Raw genomic sequence first — 19,811 nt, 5'->3', positions numbered from 1 at the left:
TGAAGCTGATATCGGCCTAGAGTTAGCTTTTTACCTGTATGGCGAAGTGGACCTGTTCGTTAATGGGTCGACCCCTTTGAATTTAAACAGAGCATTCTCTTTGGACTACCTGTATTTGTACGCACTCTCCGTCTTTCTACCCACTCGTGTCTTTGTTCTTTTCTTCATCATGTACTGGTAGCAAATAATAGTAATAGTATAGTTGTAGTCGCCGTGCTAGTAGTGGTAAATATTTATTGAGCATTTATGATGTGCCAGGCACCATAGTAATTGCCTTACTTTACCTCATCGAATGCTACCAACAGCCTTCTGAGGTAGCGTTTACTTATTACCACATTTTACAGAAGAGAAAATGGAGGCTTACAAAGAGGTTGAGTAATGTGTCAGAGGTAACACAGTAGTGAATAGTGGTGCCGAGGTTTGAACTCAGGCCATGTGACTTTGGATACTCTTTACTGCCTTTCCTAAGACAATTTCTAAAGCAGTGCTGTCCAATAGAAATACAATGTGAGCTACAAATGCAAGCCCTGTTTGTAATTCAAAATTTTCTAGTGGCCGCTGAAGAAAAAAACCAGGTACAATTAATTTGAAAATATTTTTTATTAAGCTCAGTACATCTATGATATTATCATTTCAACATCTACTCAATATGAAAAAATAAATGAGATGTTTTACTAAGTCTTTGAAATACAGTGTGTAGTTTACTCTGACAGCACGTCTCAATTTGGACTAGCCACATTTCAAGTGCACGATAGCCACATGTGGTGAATGGCTACTCTTTTTGGTCAACGCAGCTCCAAAGGGACAGGAGAGTGGGTGTAAAGTTCTGACCGCCTTCGACTGCTTAGTCAACAGAGAGAGAAAAAACCCTGCTGAAAATCAGCAGACGAAGGAACTGACAGGGAGGAAGGCAGAGTAGTAATTCCTGGGTCTGACCCAGTGAGCAGTGGTGGGTGGAGAAGGGTTTTCCCTTTTATTGCCCTGAAGCTAGTAAGGTATCTTTTTTCTTCCTAAATTGAGACTCAGCATTTTCCCATATTGTTACTCATTAAGGTTAGTTTCCATAGTGGTCTGTTCCTTAAGGCATTTTGGGAATAAATAGGCATTTGTGGCTGGCCACCAGATATTGTAACATTATTTCTATGGAAAAGACTTAAGAATTCTAAGGCTTATAAATAACTTGTTTTTAGAATGTCATCTTTTGGTAATTGAGGAGGAGGTGAGATTAGAGAGGAAACTGTAGTGATCATTTGCTTTATGATCATTTGCTTTATGATCTCTAAGTTACAGCTGTCACGGCACAAGGAGGAGAGTAACTTTTTAGTTCATATTTATGGGTAATGCTCATCACCTGTTACTTTCTTCTCCCTGTAACTAGGCTCATAGTAAGCTTTTGCCAATTATTTGTTCAGTTGAATATTAGCTGAGAAGCAAATATTCCTAGCACTGAGCTATTTGAATCGTTTCCTTCATGAACTTCCGTTCTCAAACACTTGTTTCCTGTGGGTCTTACCCCTTATAAAAAGCAGCACAGGCTTATCCTAACAAACTAAATAACATAGAAGTGTAGAAAGAATGGACAGCCCTCTCCTTCCTCTGTTCTGAAAAGGCAAACCTGTGCACTGTCTAAAAGCATGTCAAACAGGAGTTTTATATCTTTGTGAATGGAAAAATGAAATACTGATATATCAGAGATTTTTAAGGGAATGTTGGGTCTTAGGCTTATACTGATGTTAAGGTTTGTGTACATTCCATTGAAGTATTTATAGAACTTACAGTTGAGAAAATCATAAATCACCAGAGACTTAGAACACCAAGAAAGGGGCTGCATAATAAAGTGGTTTTGTAAGTTCAAAAATATTTGAAAAATATGATAAACGCTATGTAGAGCATGATATGGGAGTATAACCTTGGTCAGTAAGTGGAAATTAGGAAGCCAAATACTTGCTGAATACTGGGGAGAGGTAGAACTTCTTAATGAAAACATTTGATTATAAGTAGTTGAGAGATATTTTTAAAATGGGCATGTATTTTTTTAAAATCAATTCCTGACAATCACGTGGAGTCCTACATTTGTGTCTACAGCCTCTGCTTAGATCATTTCATTTCAATGCATGATTTGTTTTTTGAATGCTGTCCTTGTGGGACACCAGGGAGAAAAACCTAATCACTGCTCTCCAGGAATTTGTGTTTTGATGCATTTTCAGCTAATTCTTAAAAATCTGTTATTTACTAAATTTCTTTTGGCCTTGTTTGCTCATTTCTCCTCACATTGCTTCTCAGTAAAGTGCAAAAAGTCAGAGATCACCTCTATCAGCGTTTTCATCCTTTTCTTTTTTTAAAAAACCCCTCCTTTTGATAAAATAAATATCTCATCACCTGTTGTAAGTTTCTACTTTTTAAAATTTCTTGAAATATCATTTATATGGAAGATAAGTCAACTTTTGTTTTAAAAGAAGGAAACACATCAGAAGTACATTGAGTTTACGCATAAAACTTCCCATTCTTTCCCTTTCATACCCTCACTCCCACTCCCCTCCCTGGACATTACTGCTGTTAACATTGCGATGTGTGTCCTCGCAGTTCTTTCCCGTCTGTATATTTACTTAATTAGTTAAGTAGGTATTTAAGTGCCTTCTTAAATATGTACATACACACATGCATATTTTTTCATAAATGGATCCTGTTTTACTGAGGCCTGCTCTTTTTGCTGACTGTGTTTTGGAGCTCAGGTCAAACATTCAGATCTATTCCATCCTAATTAATGGCTGCATTGTCAGGACACAATTTATTTTCCCATTGCCATATTGATGGACATTTTATCCTCTAGCTTTTTGCTGTTATAAGCAGTGCTGAATTAATAACTTATATAACCCTAGAAGTACAGTTGCAGGGTTATAGGAAATGTGTATGTAAAAATTTGACAGACTCTGCCAAAAACAGTATGTAAGAGCATTTTTTCCTACCTATATGATTTAGTTGTAGAGTTTTAGAACTTGAAGCGACCACAGAATGTGCCCTGACCCCTCCCAGCCCTTTTCAAAGGTTGAAACTGAGTCTGGAGACCTGAAATGATTGCCCAGATCTTACCCAGCAGAGCTCTGAGTGCTTCCCAGTCTCTGATCTCTGTTCCCTGGGAAGCATCTTAGTTTACACACGTTGTATATTGCAAGGTTCTACCATACTGTTTATCTGTTTCTGTCTCTTCTTTGTTATTACTTAAAACAAACTTCCTTTTCAGTCTCAGATTTTCCGATAGTGTCTTGAGACTCCTGCTCTTGCCACCTTGTCTGCATAGAACATCTTTCATTTAATATCCTTAAAAAACTACCTTCTTCCATTATTTAAAACCCACCTTATCCACAGGGTGTAGGGATTACTTTAGATTTACCCGTGGGCACAGCACAGCAAAGGAAGTGTTTTATGAATCCTACTTTCTCGTCAGCAGCTAACCCCACCCTGTTGACCAAGTAAAACATAAGCTTCTTTGTTTATAAATTTGGAGAAGGAAATAGACTGCAGGCATTTGTCTGTTGCAGCATTTCTGTTACATTTGATCATTTTATGTGTGTTAAATAACGTGATGCCATTTCAATGAAATGAAATCCAACTTAACATTAACAAATTTATTATTCACAATTTATTTTTTCACTTAGAAATGACCTTCAGAAAATATTCTTCTTAAAAAATAAATAGATTCTCCTCCTCTTGTGTCAATATATTTATTCCTAAGGTGCCTGCGTAGTAGGCTTATTTCTCTTATAAAGGCTTGGTCCTAGTGTCTTTTCTTGACGGGCTATGAGAATTTCTGTCAGTGACATCCCAAGTTGGTGCTGTAGCTGAGCTGGTCACGGATCAAGATTATGGCTTTAGGTAATGGACCAACTGATGAAATTCTAAGGAACAGAGATTAGCCTTGATGCATATTTTGATCATGATAAAAGAAATAGAATTAAATATTAGATGTGAATTAAATTTGGTCCATGAATGCTGTTCAAAACTGAAGATAGCAGTCTAATCATAACCTCATCAATTATTCAGTAGCATCTTGGGGGGATTAGTGCACAGAATATAGACGATCTATCCACTACCCTTTAGAGTTCTTGTTCTAAAACAGATTATTCTCTTTTTTTATGGGTTTTATTCTCCCACAGTGTAAGTGAAGTTTATATGTGCACCAGAAGAGGGTGAAAGGCAGGCCACATATTTGCTTATTCATGGGGCTTTGTGGAAAATTTGGGGTAAGATTAAGTTTGAAACATGAAAGGGTGACAGTTTTACAGGAAAACCCCATTTTTCTAATCTTGAGACACAGACTTTTTAAACTTTTTGCCTAAGGTTTTCTGTCCCTAAAATGAAAGTTATTTGCTTGGCATGTTGTTCCTTCCCTTATTCGTACGTATACACTACAGATTTGGCTTTGGCTGTAGATTTGGATCAGTGGCTGTTGTTTGGACGGTAACTCCTAGGCTACATGAGGATAATTATCTCTGAGTTGTATTCTTTTTTTTTTTCTTTTTCATTGCAATAGAGAATGGTATGTTGGAGAAATAAAGACAATGCTCATAAAACTGAAGAGAAGAGATTATATGGGGGGAAAAACAAAAGGAAGACTAGTATAATTTGTGAACATTTCCTTTAGATTATGTTCTAGAATGGCCACAAATAAATTTATAAATCAAGATTTTAGGTGGACTAATTTCTCAGAGTTGATCTTTTTTTTATTTCACAGAAAATAGCCGAGATACCAGGGTTTAACAAACTGCATCAAAATATGCACAGTAGAACATTTTTATAACATCTACAAATGAAAAGCCAATTTCCTTTACACAGACAGTAATGCAAATGTTCACAGTAGCTTTGCTACAAAGAAATTAAATTGTTGCAATTGATGAGTCCACTGCTTTAATGGGGAGTTCATGCTATAATAACCTTTATTAATTAGGAAAATATCATATAATTTAAATCTAGGCAAGAATATTACAGACTCGTAAGTTGCCACCGAAGAAATTAAACAGAAATAGCTTGTCCTGTATTTTCAAATATTATTACAACTAATAACCTCTGCACTCATCATGACTTTTTCATTGTTTTTTGGCTCTAGGTGCATATATTTTTCTATTCCCAGCATATAGTTCATGCAGTTTTCATTGGACTTGAGACCAATAAGGCTGAGAACCCAAAAAAGGATAGTTATATAAACTCTGAGATCTGTAAGTGATAGCCACTTCTTAGACTTGTGGTCTGTGACTTGTTCCCAAAAGTCGTCTCATCTTATGGAAGGTTGCCTTATAGGGAGTCACACAGTGGAACAAACAAGAGCTGAGAGACCGAGGGAAGTTTTGTTGCTGGATAATGTAGGTCTTTGGGTAAACATTCAGAATTTAGGTTAATAAAATCTTGTAAGTTTCTGTATCTTATCCCTTTCTGAAGCACAAGCTCAAGAGGTACTTTGTAGGGAAGAAAGAAGCAGCAGCAAGCTTCAGTATTTGGGGAAACTTTAAAACATAACAGAATGAAGCTCTCTTGGGTCCTTTGATAGTTATTTTGTTCTAGGACACCTGATTTGAATGCTTTTGTTTGATTGCAAGTATTTAGGAAAGATTGTTTTAATTAAAGATTGGATCTGGAGAGACTGAAGAAGGCTTGAATTGAACAGAAAATAAAAGCACTGCAAGTTATGTATTGGGCTGGTTTTGCCTTGGGAGTCTTGGATGTTTTGTGATTGAATAAGAGAGTAGCTTCTCGCAGCCACCACAGAATTAGATATCATTGCCAAACTGAGCCAGGCACATTGCCTAGTCTGGGAGAATACTTCTTAAAAAGATGGTCCAAGGCCACTCACTGGTGGGCCCTGATCAAAAAATATTGGCAAATGTCAGGCAATCTCATAGTCTTTCATTTATATATATCCTTTGGCAGCTTACTAATAACCAATCAAGTGAAACATGAAGGGTAAGCAAAATGTGGCATTCATAAGTCCACATTAGCATAATACTAGAGTTTATAAAGGATTCTGATTTGGTATTCTGCTAAGAAGTCTGGCTACTGTGCAATCTGTAGCAACATTGCAAAGCTCCTAGTCCACATATGAATGTGCATGCATAAGTTAGACTTATTTTACATCAGTGTATCTTGAGTTGGTTATGCTTTTCAGTTGTTTCTATTCTTGTTTTATTATAAATTACTGTTTAGCCTTATTATCAATTTAATGTGTTATAGGTTGTTCAGTTAACCCTGTAATGTATATTGATGCATATTTGTATTAACAATATTCTTAGTCCGTAATTTTTCAATAAATAGAGTTCACTACATCACAGTTAAAATATGAATTATTCTCCCCGATTAGTAAAGCAGATGTATATGTAATCTCCAAAAGTTGGCTTGAAAAATGACACTTCATTCTTACCTCTTGTGGCATATTTTACCTGGTCTGGATAGAGTGTGTTAAAAAAGTTTGAGACTTGTTGGTCTGAGAAGCTAGTTGGCAGGTCTAGGAGTCAGAGTTAGAATCATATCTGGTTTCTTCCGTGTTGCTACAGCATAGCTCTTATAAGTTCAGGACCTTGAAAGACCTTGGTTTGAATCTGCTATTTATTGTCTATGTCCTCGGACAAGTTGCCTAATCTTGTCTGCGTCTCAATTTGCTATCTGTAGAATAGGATACAAAACATTCCTACCTAATCCAGTTCTTTGAATATTACATCAGATGTGTGTATAACATGCTTAGGACTCTTCCTGGCTTGTAGTAAGTTTTCGATAAATAGTAACCGTTATTATTAGGTGGAAGTACTTTCTGTGTCCCTACTGCAAACTGGTTGATTTGCTACTAGATTGTAATTTTGTTTTAAGCTTCTTTTTGGGTTAAAGCGTTCAACTAATACTCATTTATTCAATGTATGTTTTAAAACCTTTTGTATGGAGGTTTGTTGTTAATAACAGTGTATGTTTCAAATGATCTTCATGATTATTTCAAATTTTGGGGTCACTTTTTAATTGAAATATATTTGACATATAACATAAATTTAAGGTGTGCAAAGTGTTAATCAGATTCATTTATATATTGTAATATGATTGCCATTGTAGCAATAATTAGCACTTCTATCACATTACATAATTATCATTTCTTTTTAGTGGATGGAATAACTAAGTTCTAGTCTCTTAGCAAGTTTGATGATTATAATACAATATTGTTGTCTGTATTCATTATACTGTGCATTAGATCTCTAGGATTCATTGGGGAGTCACCTTATAAAGTCTGATTACTAAGAGTAGAGTTGTAATAATGGCCGTTTTCTTGTTGTTTGTGTTGGCAATGTTATATTATCTTCAATCAGTGGTTTCCTTGCAGGGACCTTTTTTAATCTACTTGTCACTTTGTGAGCGATAATTTGAAAATTCACATAAGCAGACACAGGTAGACCTGATACTTCCCTTGAACAAATGAGGACGCTATCTTCAGCTCTGCCTCTTTGTGGAATTCCCACTCTTCTCTCAAGACACCTATTTATTTTATGAGACAAGTGACTGTTTTTGACATATAGATTATGAGAGGGAGGCAGTGTCCATCCACATATTAAATACTACTAAAGATTAATTTTTTTCTCATTTTTCTAGGTTAAAAATACATACCAATAGAAGTTTTAAGGTTTTCTTCCTAAATTCCTATGGTTTGTATTACACTCTCCCTGGGATGTGAGCACCCTATTTTGGAGAGCAAGTAGCCAGTTATTTGAATAGTAATTCTGATTCTGATACAAGAGTATAACAGATAATTTTCTGAGTTCCTGTTCATTTAATATTCTGTTTAGCATAGTTGTAGTTGTTTTGGTATAGTACTTATGGAAAATAACTGTATTTGACTTTCTAAAAATCATGGCCTGCTAGTTCTAGAATTGACATTATTTGTCATCTGGTCCTACCTTGCTCAGTAGACAGTGAGTTCTTCAAAGGTAGTGACTTTATCTTTTATTAGTCTTTGTGTTTCTGTCATCATACACTGGACCTGTGTGGTACAGAGAACTCCATAAATCTTTTATTGAATGAATTATATACAGATTCAGAAACTAGTTTGTCCCTTGGCAAAGATGTGGAGAATAAATGTGGTAATTGGTAAATGGAGTTACATACACTCTCAATAAGATAATCTTGTTAGATATTTTATGATACAGTTCTTTAGTGTTCCAAGCTGAGCATATCTATAAACATTTATTTACAAACATATAAAATCATAGAGAGACAAGAGTTTGGAGCTGGACTAGATGTTAGAAATCATTTAATCTTTTCCAGAGAAAGACATTTCAGGAATCCTGAGACTAGAAAATGCCCATGAACTCCAGTCATGTTTTTCCCTTTACTGCCTGGCAGATATTACTCTTCTGCTGGGTTTAGAATTGCATTTGCAAAACAGCAGAATCAAGGTCACATCTACCAGTATGGTCAGTCTATACCTGTTTATTCAAACTTTTGGATGACAAGGATAGAGTATATATCAAAAGAAGTGAGGTATCCTTCCCATGAGAAAGTAGAATGTGATTTTTGAGTGTTTAAGATGCAGGCAGGACATCATTTATCTCCCCAAGTGATATTAATTTAAAGTTTAAGGAATACTGCTTCAAATTACACACCACATGGGTACCAAGAGCAGGAAGAAATTGCTAAACCATATGCTTGTAAATGCCATCTCTTTCCTCATGAGAAAAATCATTTATATTTTGCAATTAAAGAGCAGAAGGTCTTTTTTCCCATAGAGGCCTTTCAGTCAGGAAATATGCGGGGTGGAGAAGGCTTCCCAGGGGACATTTATATAGCAGTCAAGGACTCATTGGCATCTCTACCTGGTGGAACTTTGCTCTTTGTCTATTTTCTGATTAAACTCTGGAGAATAAACTTTAATTCTAAAAAATGTGGTAAGCCCTTGTTAAAGAAAAGTTTGTAAACAGTTCTGCTAGAAGTGAGCTTTAGAAATCGATATTTAGGTCAACTTGGTTTTTTCAGACTCCTGAAGAGGCAATTATAACATTACAACATTATGAAGACATATGGTGCTCTCACTTTATTGATGGACATTGTTCATTATTTTAGTTAGAACAAATAGGTGTGGGTTTCTTACTGCATAATGAACAGTCAGTAACCCTGAGAATCTTAGTACTGCTGGTTTAGTCATTTTTTTGATTTTTGCTGCATTTCAATTCATGAATGTTAACCAACCATAAAAAACAGTGTAGTTTCTCTACCACCATCCTTGGTAAATAAATCCATATGAAGTCCCAGAACCCTCAACTAATAGTTGTATGTAGTATCATGAATGATACTGTGTCCTGGTTGATGTATTCCTGCCCTCCCTTACCGTGAGGCCCTGTTCCCCCTGCTTTCATGCTCTTTTCCTTCCTCCCACCTTGAAGGAACAGCTTGAGTGAATAGATTACCCTTGCCCTATCCTGCGAACGTCAGCAAATTTAGTCTCTGGGATCGTCAACAGGACCAAATCTCAGAGCACTTTGTTTGCATCTGAGAAAATCTGCCTTTAGTCTAGAAGAAGTCATACTGAAAATCTCTAAGGTGAAGATCATTACTTGGGATGTATCAGACAGAGTGTCCTAGTAAGCTATGCTACCCAGGTATCTGATATTCATTACTTTTTGCCTGTCTTACTGTAATGAACTTTTTGTCCTTGCCTTCAAGTTGTTAATTAATTTTTATCTGTGCAGATAAAATATAGTCTGTCTGCTTACCATTCTGTCTTAGTCACTAGATCAGCTACTGCTAGTTGTGGCAAATTAAAATACTAGCTGTCTCATACACAAACTTATTTATTTTGTAATTTTAGTGACCAAAGTTACTGAAATATTTGAATATAATTTTATTACAAGTAAGACATGCTTGTTAGAAAGATTTTAAACATTATAGAAATATGTGATGCACTATGTAAAATTTTTCCCACAACCCTGATCCATTAGGTTGACCCTTGTTACCAATTTGGTGTTTACTTTTTATTTAACAAAATAAAATTGTACTATGGTACTGTTTTGCAGCTTGCCTTTTTGCATGTAAATACATTTATCGAGGAATTTTTTCAGTTTTGGGAATAAATAACTTTATTCTTTTCAAATTATCGTATAATATTCTGTTACATGGACTTACTGTTACTTGTTTATTCAATTCCCATGAAATGGGCACTTAAGTTTTTTTCCAATTTTTTACTGTTACAGAAAGTGCTGAAGTTAACATCCTTGTGTATTTAATTTTGTGCTCTTGTGTGAATATCCAGCTTACTTTTTTCAAAATGGCTAGCCAACATCTTTTATTGAAAAAAATCCCTATTTTCTCCCACTGAATTGAAATGCTACATTTATATATATACTGAATTCCTATGTATACTTGGGTTTATTTCTGAACTAATATGTTCTAATGATCTGTCTCTCTAATAGAATATTGTTTTAATTGCTTTAGTTTGTTATTTGCTCTCCTGTCCAGTAAGCGGGCCCCCGTCAGTGCTCTTCTTTTTCAGAACATGTATCAAATCACATATTTATTCTTCCAGATTAACTCCTTTACCCCAATTTACTTTAAAAACTCTGTTGTGATTCTGATTAGGATTACTTTTAATTCCTGTATTAATTACAACTGTGTCTCAAAGCTTAAAAAACCTCTTGATAAATATAAAATTCTCACTTCTCTTTCTCAATTTTCTATGTGTCCCCATTTGTCAATTACTTTTTTTGACTGTGTGTAGCCCTACCAAGAATGTTTGCTGAATTTTGCTTTTTATTAATACAGCATTGTTTTTGTTCACAATATAAAATACAATAAAATATCAAATATGCTTATGGACAGCTAATCTTTGACAAAGGTGCTAAGAACATACAATGAAGAAAGGAAAGTCTCTTCAATAAATGGTGTTGGAAAAACTGGATAGCCACATGCAAAAGAATGAAAGTAGACCATTATCTTACACTATACACAAAGATAAACTCAAAATTAATCAAAGACTTGAAGGTAAGATCTGAAACCATAAAACTTCTAGAAGAAAATATAGACAGTACACTCTGACATCAGTCTTAAAAGGATCTTTTTGCATACCATGTCTACTTGGACAAGGGAAACAAAGGAAAAAATAAACAAGTGGGACTTAGACTAAAAAGCTTCTGCAAGGCAAGGGAAACCAGGACCAAAACGAAGACAACACACCAATTGGGAGAAAATATTTACAAATTATATATCTGTCAAGAGGTTAATCTCCATAATATATGAAGAACTCTCACAACTCAACATCAAACAAAACAAACAACCTGATCAAAAACTGGGCAGAGGATATGAACAGACATTTCTCCAAAGAAGATATATAGATGGCCAATAGGCACATGAAAAGATGTTCAACATCACTAATCATTAGGGAAATGCAAATGAAAACTACACTCAGATATCACTTTGTACCCGTTAGAATGGCTATAATCACCAAGACAAAAAATACCAAATGTTGGAGAGGTTGTGGGAGGAAGGGGAACCCTCATCCACTGCCAGTGGGAATGCAAACTGGTGTAGCCACTATGGAAAACAGTATGGAGGTTTCTCAAAAAATTAAAAAGAGAAATAGCATACGACCCAGGTATCCGACTGTTGGGTATTTATCCAAAGAACTTGAAATCAACAATTCAAAGAAACATATGCATCCATCTGTTCATTGCAGCATTATTCACAATAGCCAAGACGTGGAAGCCACCCATGTGCCCATCAACTGATAATTGGATAAAGAAGATGTGGTGTCATACACACACACACAGTGGAGTACTACTCAGCCATAAAAAAAGACACAATTGTCCCATTTGCAGCAATGTAGATGGACCTGGAGGGTATGATGTTAAGTGAAATAAGCCAGACAGAGAAATACAAACACTATGATTTCACTCATACGTGGAAGATAAACACATGGACAAAGAGAACTAACTGTTTAGTGGTTACCAGGGGGAAGGGGGTTGGAGGGGGCAGAAAGGGTGAAGGGGCATACTTATATGGTGACCAACAAATAATAATGTACAACTGAAATTTCACAATGTTGTGAACTCTCGTCTCAATAAAAAAATATCAAATATGCTTTTTTCACGTGGTGATTTAGAGATAATTGGTGTCTTTACAACATTGGGTCTTTCTATCTCCAAACAATATATGTCTGTTCATTTATTTTTCTTAAATCTCTCAGTAGAGTTCTATAATTATTTCTTTTACATGTTCTGTGAGTTTATACCTAGTGTTTATTGCATGTGTTTTGCAGTTATAAATTGCAAATCTCTTTCCTTATATTTTTCTAGCTGGTTGTTTTTGGTGTGGAAGGATACTATATATTTTCATATAATAATTTTATGTGGTCACATTAGTGAACCTCCCTTATTTTCTCTCATATTTTTTCAGTTGATTCCTATGGATTTTTCATGTGGGCAATCAGATTATCTGCAAATAGTGATTATTTTGCCTCTTTGTTTCCTAATCCACTTGACTTTAACTTGATTTTCTTTTTTTTGTGTGTGAGGAAGACTGGCCCTGAGCTGACATCTGTTGCCAGTCTTCCTCTTTTTTTTTGCTTGAGGAAGATTGTTGCTCACCTAACATCTGTGACAGTCTTCCTCTATTTTTTGTATGTGAGACATTGCCACAGCATGGCATGATGAGTGGTGCATTGTTCTGCGCCCGGGATCCAAACTCACAAACATCCGAACCATGAAGTGGGGCACAGGAACTTAACCACTACACCACCGGGCCAGCTCCAACTTGACTTTCTTAACTCTGTTGTTGTTTGTTCCTGAAAAATGTTAATAGTGATAAGAGTAGACATCCTTGTTTTATTTCTGAACTTTCTAGGAGTTTCTCTTGTTTTATTATTAACCAGATGCTTACAGCTGTTACAGTTAGGTTGTGTATGTGTGTATCAAGTTAAGAAAGTACTGTTTTATTTCTACTCAATTAAAACTTTTTTCTATAAGCTTATTAATGATTGTTTAAAAAGGTATTTTAGCTTTTATTGAGCTAATTATATGATTTTCTTTCTCCTTTGAATGTTTAATTTGATGACTTGGTTATTTTTCCTAATATTCGTCTGTCATTCTTGGAGTTGACCCACTTTGTCGTGAATCCTTCTGCTTCATTCTGTTTTGCAGTATTTTACATAAGATTTTTTTCATTTGTACTAGTCTTTGAGTGTGTGGGTATGGTCACATCTTTGTGTCAGGATTACATTGCCTTCAAAAGAAGAAGCAGAAAACTACTTCTTTTGTGTGTGTGTGAGGAGGATTGTCCCTGAGCTAACATCTGTGCCAATCTTCCTTACTTTGTATGTGGGACGCCTCCACAGCATGGCTGATGAGTGGAGTAGGTCCACACCTGGGATCTGAACCCAGGAACCCAGCTGCCTAAGTGGAGTGCGTGGAACTTTAACCACCCGCCCACGGGGCCGGCCCCCAGAAAACTTTCCTTCTTCCCATATGCACAGGAATGGTTTTGATAACATTGGGATTATCTGATCCTTGAAGTTTTGAAGAGAACTGTCCATAAACCGTTTGGATCTGGAGTATTGGGAGATCAGGGGTCAGGGATACATTTGGGCAGGGGGTAGGTTATATTCTTAGGATCCCTTTCTCCTATCGAAGTCTAAGATTAAGTAAGCATATCAGATAGGACTTTAGACTCCTTGTTTTCAGTGCTTTTGCTAACATTATTAGATCCCTTGGTTGTTTCTGGAGCTACAGAGAAAAGAGTTAACATACAGGACTGAACTGCTATCTTTAGAAAGGCCTGCTTGCAAGGTGGTCTGTGTCTGGCGTCTGGGAACTTAGATTTTAGAAGGGTTCCTGCCATTAATTGATAAGAGTGGTTCACTTAAACTGTTTGCACAAACAGTATGGTTTATGTTAAACACAGCTTTCCTTCTGGGAATCTGGAATTTGGATACATGCCAGGCAAGGGCTACTTATACAGGTCTACCTACACAAACAGCCCCCACTCAATACTCTTGGCAGATTGGGTCTCTAACAAGCTTCCCGGCTGGCAACATGTAACAAGTTGCTGTCACAGCTTGCTGGGGGAATTAAGCACATCCAGTGTAACTCTGCCAGCCCTGGTACTCTAGTGCTTAAGATTCTCTCTTGCTCTCACCACTGCAGCTGGGGTTTGTTCCCTGGTCAGGAAACCACACCACCCATCTGTTGGTTGTCATACTGTGGCAGCTGAGTGTTGCTGTGATGCTGAAAGCTATGCCACCAGGATTTCAAATACCACCAGGGTCACTCATGGTGAACAGGTTTCAGTGGAGCTTCCAGACTAGACAGACTAGGAAGAAGGACCTGGCCACCCACTTCTGAAAAACTGGCCATCAAAACCCTACGAGTAGCAGCAGAGCATTGTGAATGCTGGAAGGTGAAAGGATGGTACAGAAAGATGGGTCAGGGTTTTGCTCTGCTGTACACTGGGTTGCTAGGAGTCCGAATTGACTCGACAGCGCTAACAACAACAACAAAATTCAACTCCGTTGGGAGAGGACCCTTTGGAAACTTATCTCTGGTTTTCCCCCAGAGTTTGCCCCTTGTGCCTTTTCAAAACCTTTGCTGATTTCGCTTTGTATTCTCTCACGGTAATAAATCTCAGCCTCGAGTACAACCATGTGCTGAGTTGTGAGAGTCCGTTTCACATGATGGGCCAAAACAGTGATATTAAAAGGCAGTGGCAGAGTAATAAAATATAACAAAAAAAACTCTACTATAACCATGTCATTACTACTGTGGAAACAATCTCATGGAACTTAGAAAATTTGTCAAAGATCACATTTGTCGTTAGTGGCAGAATAAGTTTTAAAGCTTAATTCAATAAACAGTTTTACTCCGTGAACTTTAAAACGTTTTTCCAATTTTATTTATCAAATTAAAATTGGTGGTTTAAAAATTAACTTTATTGATGTGTGGTTTCTAAAACATGCTTTTTAAAATGCAAGTGGGTAGATCCAGGCTATCACTGTAGATCAGCCTAGGGCATCAGGCAAAAATATTTTCTGCATACAAACTGTGGTATTGGTAACTTTGTGAGCACCATTTGCCTCTTTGCAATAAGATTCACAATGGAATCATATCCTAAATGAACTTTCTCAGTGGATATCTTGTTTGTGTATTTGTGCACCTGAGTAATGGGTGTGAACCTAGAACAACCCAAATCAGTGGCTCTTTTCCAGGCTGCTCATTAGCATCATTTTAGAATAGTGATTCCACGTTCCAGGCCAATAAATCAGAATCTCTGATGGGTAGAGCTCAGGCATCTTTTTTTAAGTTCCCACGTTATTCCAACGTGTGGCAAGCTCATTGAGAATCACTGGTCGAATGAAAATTATTTCTATATGCTAATAAAAATTGTGTGTATTTCATACTAAGTGGCTATTTTCCATACCTGGTAATACTCGCTTTATGTCTCCAGTTGGAAAAGCATAATTAAAATGTAAGTTTAGCAAAATGAAATTGTTTGTATTAAGAAGCGCAGATCTGGAGAACCTATTAAGATAGATGTTTTTATATATGGTATTTATGTTTATTATGTGTCAGTTGAACAATTATATATTTACCTTTGAGCTAATTAACCAGAAATCAATCGTTGTCCCTCAAGAGTCATTTAGTAAATCATTTGAGTCTTACTCATGACCTGGATAAAATTTTAAGAATATTACACCAGAATGTGTGCTGGTTATATACATTGCATCCTTTAAGCCAGGGAAACTGTCTATTTGTTTAGAGTCATGCACCATCGTTGAAATACTGAATAGAGATGTGAGAATTTGTGTTGAAGAGGAATAGGGTTTTGGAATCAGGTACCAGTAGCTTTCAGAATTTCATGGCTGACATAGGAAATTGTGTTATTTTGAACGTTGATTGGGTAACTCAGCCAGAAAACAAAACAAAAAACAAAACAGTCTGACCCTTTGTCTGGAGTACAGTCAGTCCTTGATCATATGTTAGAGCAGGAGTTGGCAAGCTATAGCCTAAGGGTTAAATCCAGCCCTTTTCTGTAAATAGTTTTATTGGAACATAGCTAGGCTCATTCATTTATTTATTGTCTGTAGCTCCCTTTAGACTCCAGTGGCAGAGTTGAATAGTATAGTCTCCAAAGCCTAAAATATTTACCGTCTGACCCTTTGAAGAAAGTTTACCAACTCCTGTGTTAGACTGTTGTATCACACATTAGATGATTGAATCACTCGTGATTTGCTGATTCTCCTGACTAGCTCCTCTTAAGCTGAATTTGGTTGTTGATAAACAGGTGATTTGAGATGATTCAGTTTTTAGGGCTTTCAAATGGAGGTTGCAGTTGAGGGGCAGGGATTTGCCTTGGTGATGAGGGGAGTATGCTGGTAGCCCTCTGATGCTCCTACTATGGGGGGCCAGAAGCTTGTTTACTTACTTGCGGGGAGGGGATTGTCTCCTTGCCTAATTCACCCTCCATGTTCTTCTATGTGGCATCCTTGCTGTTGCTCCCTCTGTTTTGGATGGGCATAGAGTAGCAGGTAACTGGAGAACCTGGACCATGAGGATTTTCCACTGCAGTCTCTGGGGATAAAGACCATTTTTCACACACCTTGGGAATAGTGGATCTGAATGTGGAAGTTTAAAGATTAAGAATGGTTTAACCTTTAATCCTAGTCCAAGTGAAGAGTTCAAGAAAGTGTAGAGCTCTAGTGGAGAGAGCGTATCTGGCTCAATTCCCCATATCAGTCTCTGGAGCAACCGAGGGATAGCTGGCTCACCTTTGAACTGTCAGTCACATCTCCACTTAGGGCACCTGATTGCTGATGAAGACTCTCTTCTACTTGCCGGGTTACTTACACCTGAAAAAGCAGTACCTGCAAATATAGTAGAGCCTTAAGAATATAAACATTTTTAGCTTTCGAAGAGCATAACTCCCTTTTCTAGCATGTAAAGCTGTTGATCATGTCAAAGTCTTTGATTTTCAGTTAGTTTTGCAGAAAGGCATTGCATACAGAAACAGGGAAGTGCCTGTAAATGAGATGAAATGTAATGATGTTCTGGTAAACACAGGCAACCTGATCATCAGAGCTGCAAGTTTGGACTGGAAGTTACAGTTTGGAGAAAAATATTGGGGTTATTCTTTTTTTTGAAGGGGGTTAGGGTGCTTACTAGAAACTTTTGTTAATAAATGTCAAGTTATTTTTGTGACTCCAGAATATTATAATTTTTTATAAAATATTTAAGATGGTTTCAGACCAAAACCTCTGAAATTATTTGAAATCTGATGATTTAGTTTATTCTATTTGTGATTTAGGTCTAGATCTGTGCCCAGATGACTTTTCTACTGGGTTTAATTAGCTATACTCAACCTTTGAAAATCTATCTGTGCTAAAAGAGGAATTCCAGTTGTTGATTTTCCTTTTCCGGAGGTACTGAGAAATAAGGGACCATATATGGGTGCAGTTTTCTAGATTGTGATGGCTCCAAGTGCTGTTTGTGTTTGAAGACTTGCGTTTTTGCCTTCCTAGTGTAATGAGGCAGTGAAGGTAGAGGAGTTAATGGAAGCAAGCTGAATTGCTTCCCAGAATGATTGGGTTAATAAAGATATCAGTAATGATGAAATCTCTCGTGTGATTTTTTTCTAAGTATTTTAAAGTTTTACTTAGCTATGTTTATGGTATGTGATTTTTCTAAGTATACTCTCCTCCCACCACTAACTCTCATCCCTTCTCTATGTAATAGATCAGCGACTATCGTCTCTTCTACAAGATGAGTAACAGCCACCCCCTTCGCCCCTTTACTGCAGTGGGGGAAATTGATCATGTGCACATTTTGTCTGAACATATTGGTGCCTTGTTGATTGGGGAAGAATATGGCGACGTCACATTTGTTGTGGAAAAGAAACGTTTTCCTGCCCACAGGGTAATTTTAGCAGCGAGGTGCCAATATTTTCGGTAAGTGTGTAATACTTTTTGAAGATTCAAGTCATTTGTAGAAAACACTGGTATTTTCTACTCTATGAAAAATATGTAACAAAACATAACAATAAATTCTAGCAATCCTTCCATTCAACATCTATAAGCATTTCATCTTTGTAGACTTTTTGTTATTTTTTGAAAATCCCCTTTTCCTTCAGGAGCTGTCTTGGAATTATAGGGTTAGAAGGCTTCCTGGGCTAGATCACCCATTCTGTGCCTACATCAACCATTTCTCAAGGTCTCAGGAATATTTCTGAGGCTGAGTCTTTCTTACCTTTGGCTTCTCCTTACAGCTGATGACTAATGGAACTTAGTATACTGACTTATTGGTAGATAGGTGTCTGGTTGTATAGGTAGATTGACCTCTGGACTTGCTAATGAGCGTGTGTACCTTTTAGTTTCAGACTCCTGAGGTCCAGGACCTGTAGATGATGCAGCAGATCTGTCCCTAAGGCTTGCAGTTTGACAACCCTAAATTAAAGGAAACTTAAGTATTTACTGAGACTGTTTCATAGTTATATTAGAACTAAAACTACACGAGATGTTTGTGTATTAACTAATGTAAAAATCCTACTTACATGTAGCTATCGTTTTATTCAAACCCTTAATTTCCAAGGTTATAAATGTTAAACTGAGCTCTAATTGCTCCACATTTTACCTAATGTTAGCTAACATGGACTCATGACTGCAATATTGACTGATAATTTATCTTTGATAAATCCATAGAGTGCATATCCATAGAATCATGGATTTGCCTGGGAAACTTAATCTAAAAATTGAGATGTCAGTGGTAGAGAAAATTTCAGTTACCTTCTAACTGTAATCGGATCTTTACAATTAGAATTAACCCAGATAGCAACACAGCAATACCTAGAGACACACATTGTAGTAAAGGGTGTCTCTTGGAAATATTTACTGTTCAGCCAGAGCTCTTACAGTACTGTATAAACATTTTTAGGATGTTCCATCTTGTACATATAAAATGCCACGGTAGTGAAGCTAGGAGCTTAGAAAAGAGAGGAGTCCATTGAAGGTTCTAGCTACCACTCTCCCATTCCCCTTGCTAGTGGTCATTGCTAGCTACCAAGGCAGCTTGTCCTGGTCTAGTCATTGTTTGTTACCAGCCTCTGTCCTCTGCTTGCCTTTTCTTTTCTGTTTCTTTCCCTTTTCTTACTTTTGGTCTACTCATTACTATTAAAGTGTTTTTTAAGAGTCCATTCTTTATTAAGTCGGAACTTTTTGGCCTTATGTTTAATATTTGTTAATATTAGATACTTTACCCTCTTTCAAAAATAATTAGAAACAGCTGTATGTGCGTATCTTTTAGGTGATCAGTATATTCTCAAAAGAAATTCAAATACTTTTAGAAATTTGAAGATCATACTGAGTGAATGGAATATACTTCCCTCACTTCTCGACTTTGTTCATCGTCTCTCTTTGTGGATAGTGAAGCTTTATAATAACTGATGTCTCATTAGGCTAACCTCAAAGTCATTACCAGTGCTGCCTTAGACAGATTCTCAATGCTTTAAAGTGGTTTATGAGGCTGCACTGGAACTCTCAATATGAGCCCCCACCTTGTGGAAAGTTCCCTCCTGTACAGTTAGCTTGTCTTTACTCTGGAATTGATAGGCTCTATGACAACACTTAGGAGTGCAGAAAAGGAAGAGTAAAGAGTGATAAAGAAAACGTGTGAAACTGAGAGCAAGAGAACAAGGGGGCAAAAAAAGATTCCCCCTGTTCCTCGAAGTCTCAGAGCAGGACTAGCATTTCAAGGGTTCCCTCCACACCTGCCTGGAACTCCTCCCACCCTTCCCCAGGACCTGGCATTCTTGCTGGC

General features: G+C 36.9%; 1 protein-coding gene across 1 annotated transcript in view; it reads left to right on the top strand.

The window, feature by feature from the left end:
* The window catches only part of BTBD9 (BTB domain containing 9), a 381,803-nt gene that overhangs the window by 19,652 nt on the left and 342,340 nt on the right, over window positions 1-19,811 (top strand). The window contains exon 2 of the mRNA XM_023624248.2: window positions 17,736-17,947. Coding sequence (XP_023480016.1) covers window positions 17,763-17,947 — 185 coding nt within the window. The 5' untranslated portion in view covers window positions 17,736-17,762. The remainder of the gene's footprint in view (window positions 1-17,735; window positions 17,948-19,811) is intronic.

The sequence above is a fragment of the Equus caballus genome, chromosome 20 (genome assembly GCF_041296265.1).
Source record: "Equus caballus isolate H_3958 breed thoroughbred chromosome 20, TB-T2T, whole genome shotgun sequence".
In the NCBI taxonomy this organism is placed as follows: Eukaryota; Metazoa; Chordata; class Mammalia; order Perissodactyla; family Equidae; genus Equus; species Equus caballus.
The sequence above is the reverse complement of the archived record's forward strand: the minus strand, read 5'-3'. Positions and strand labels throughout refer to the sequence as shown.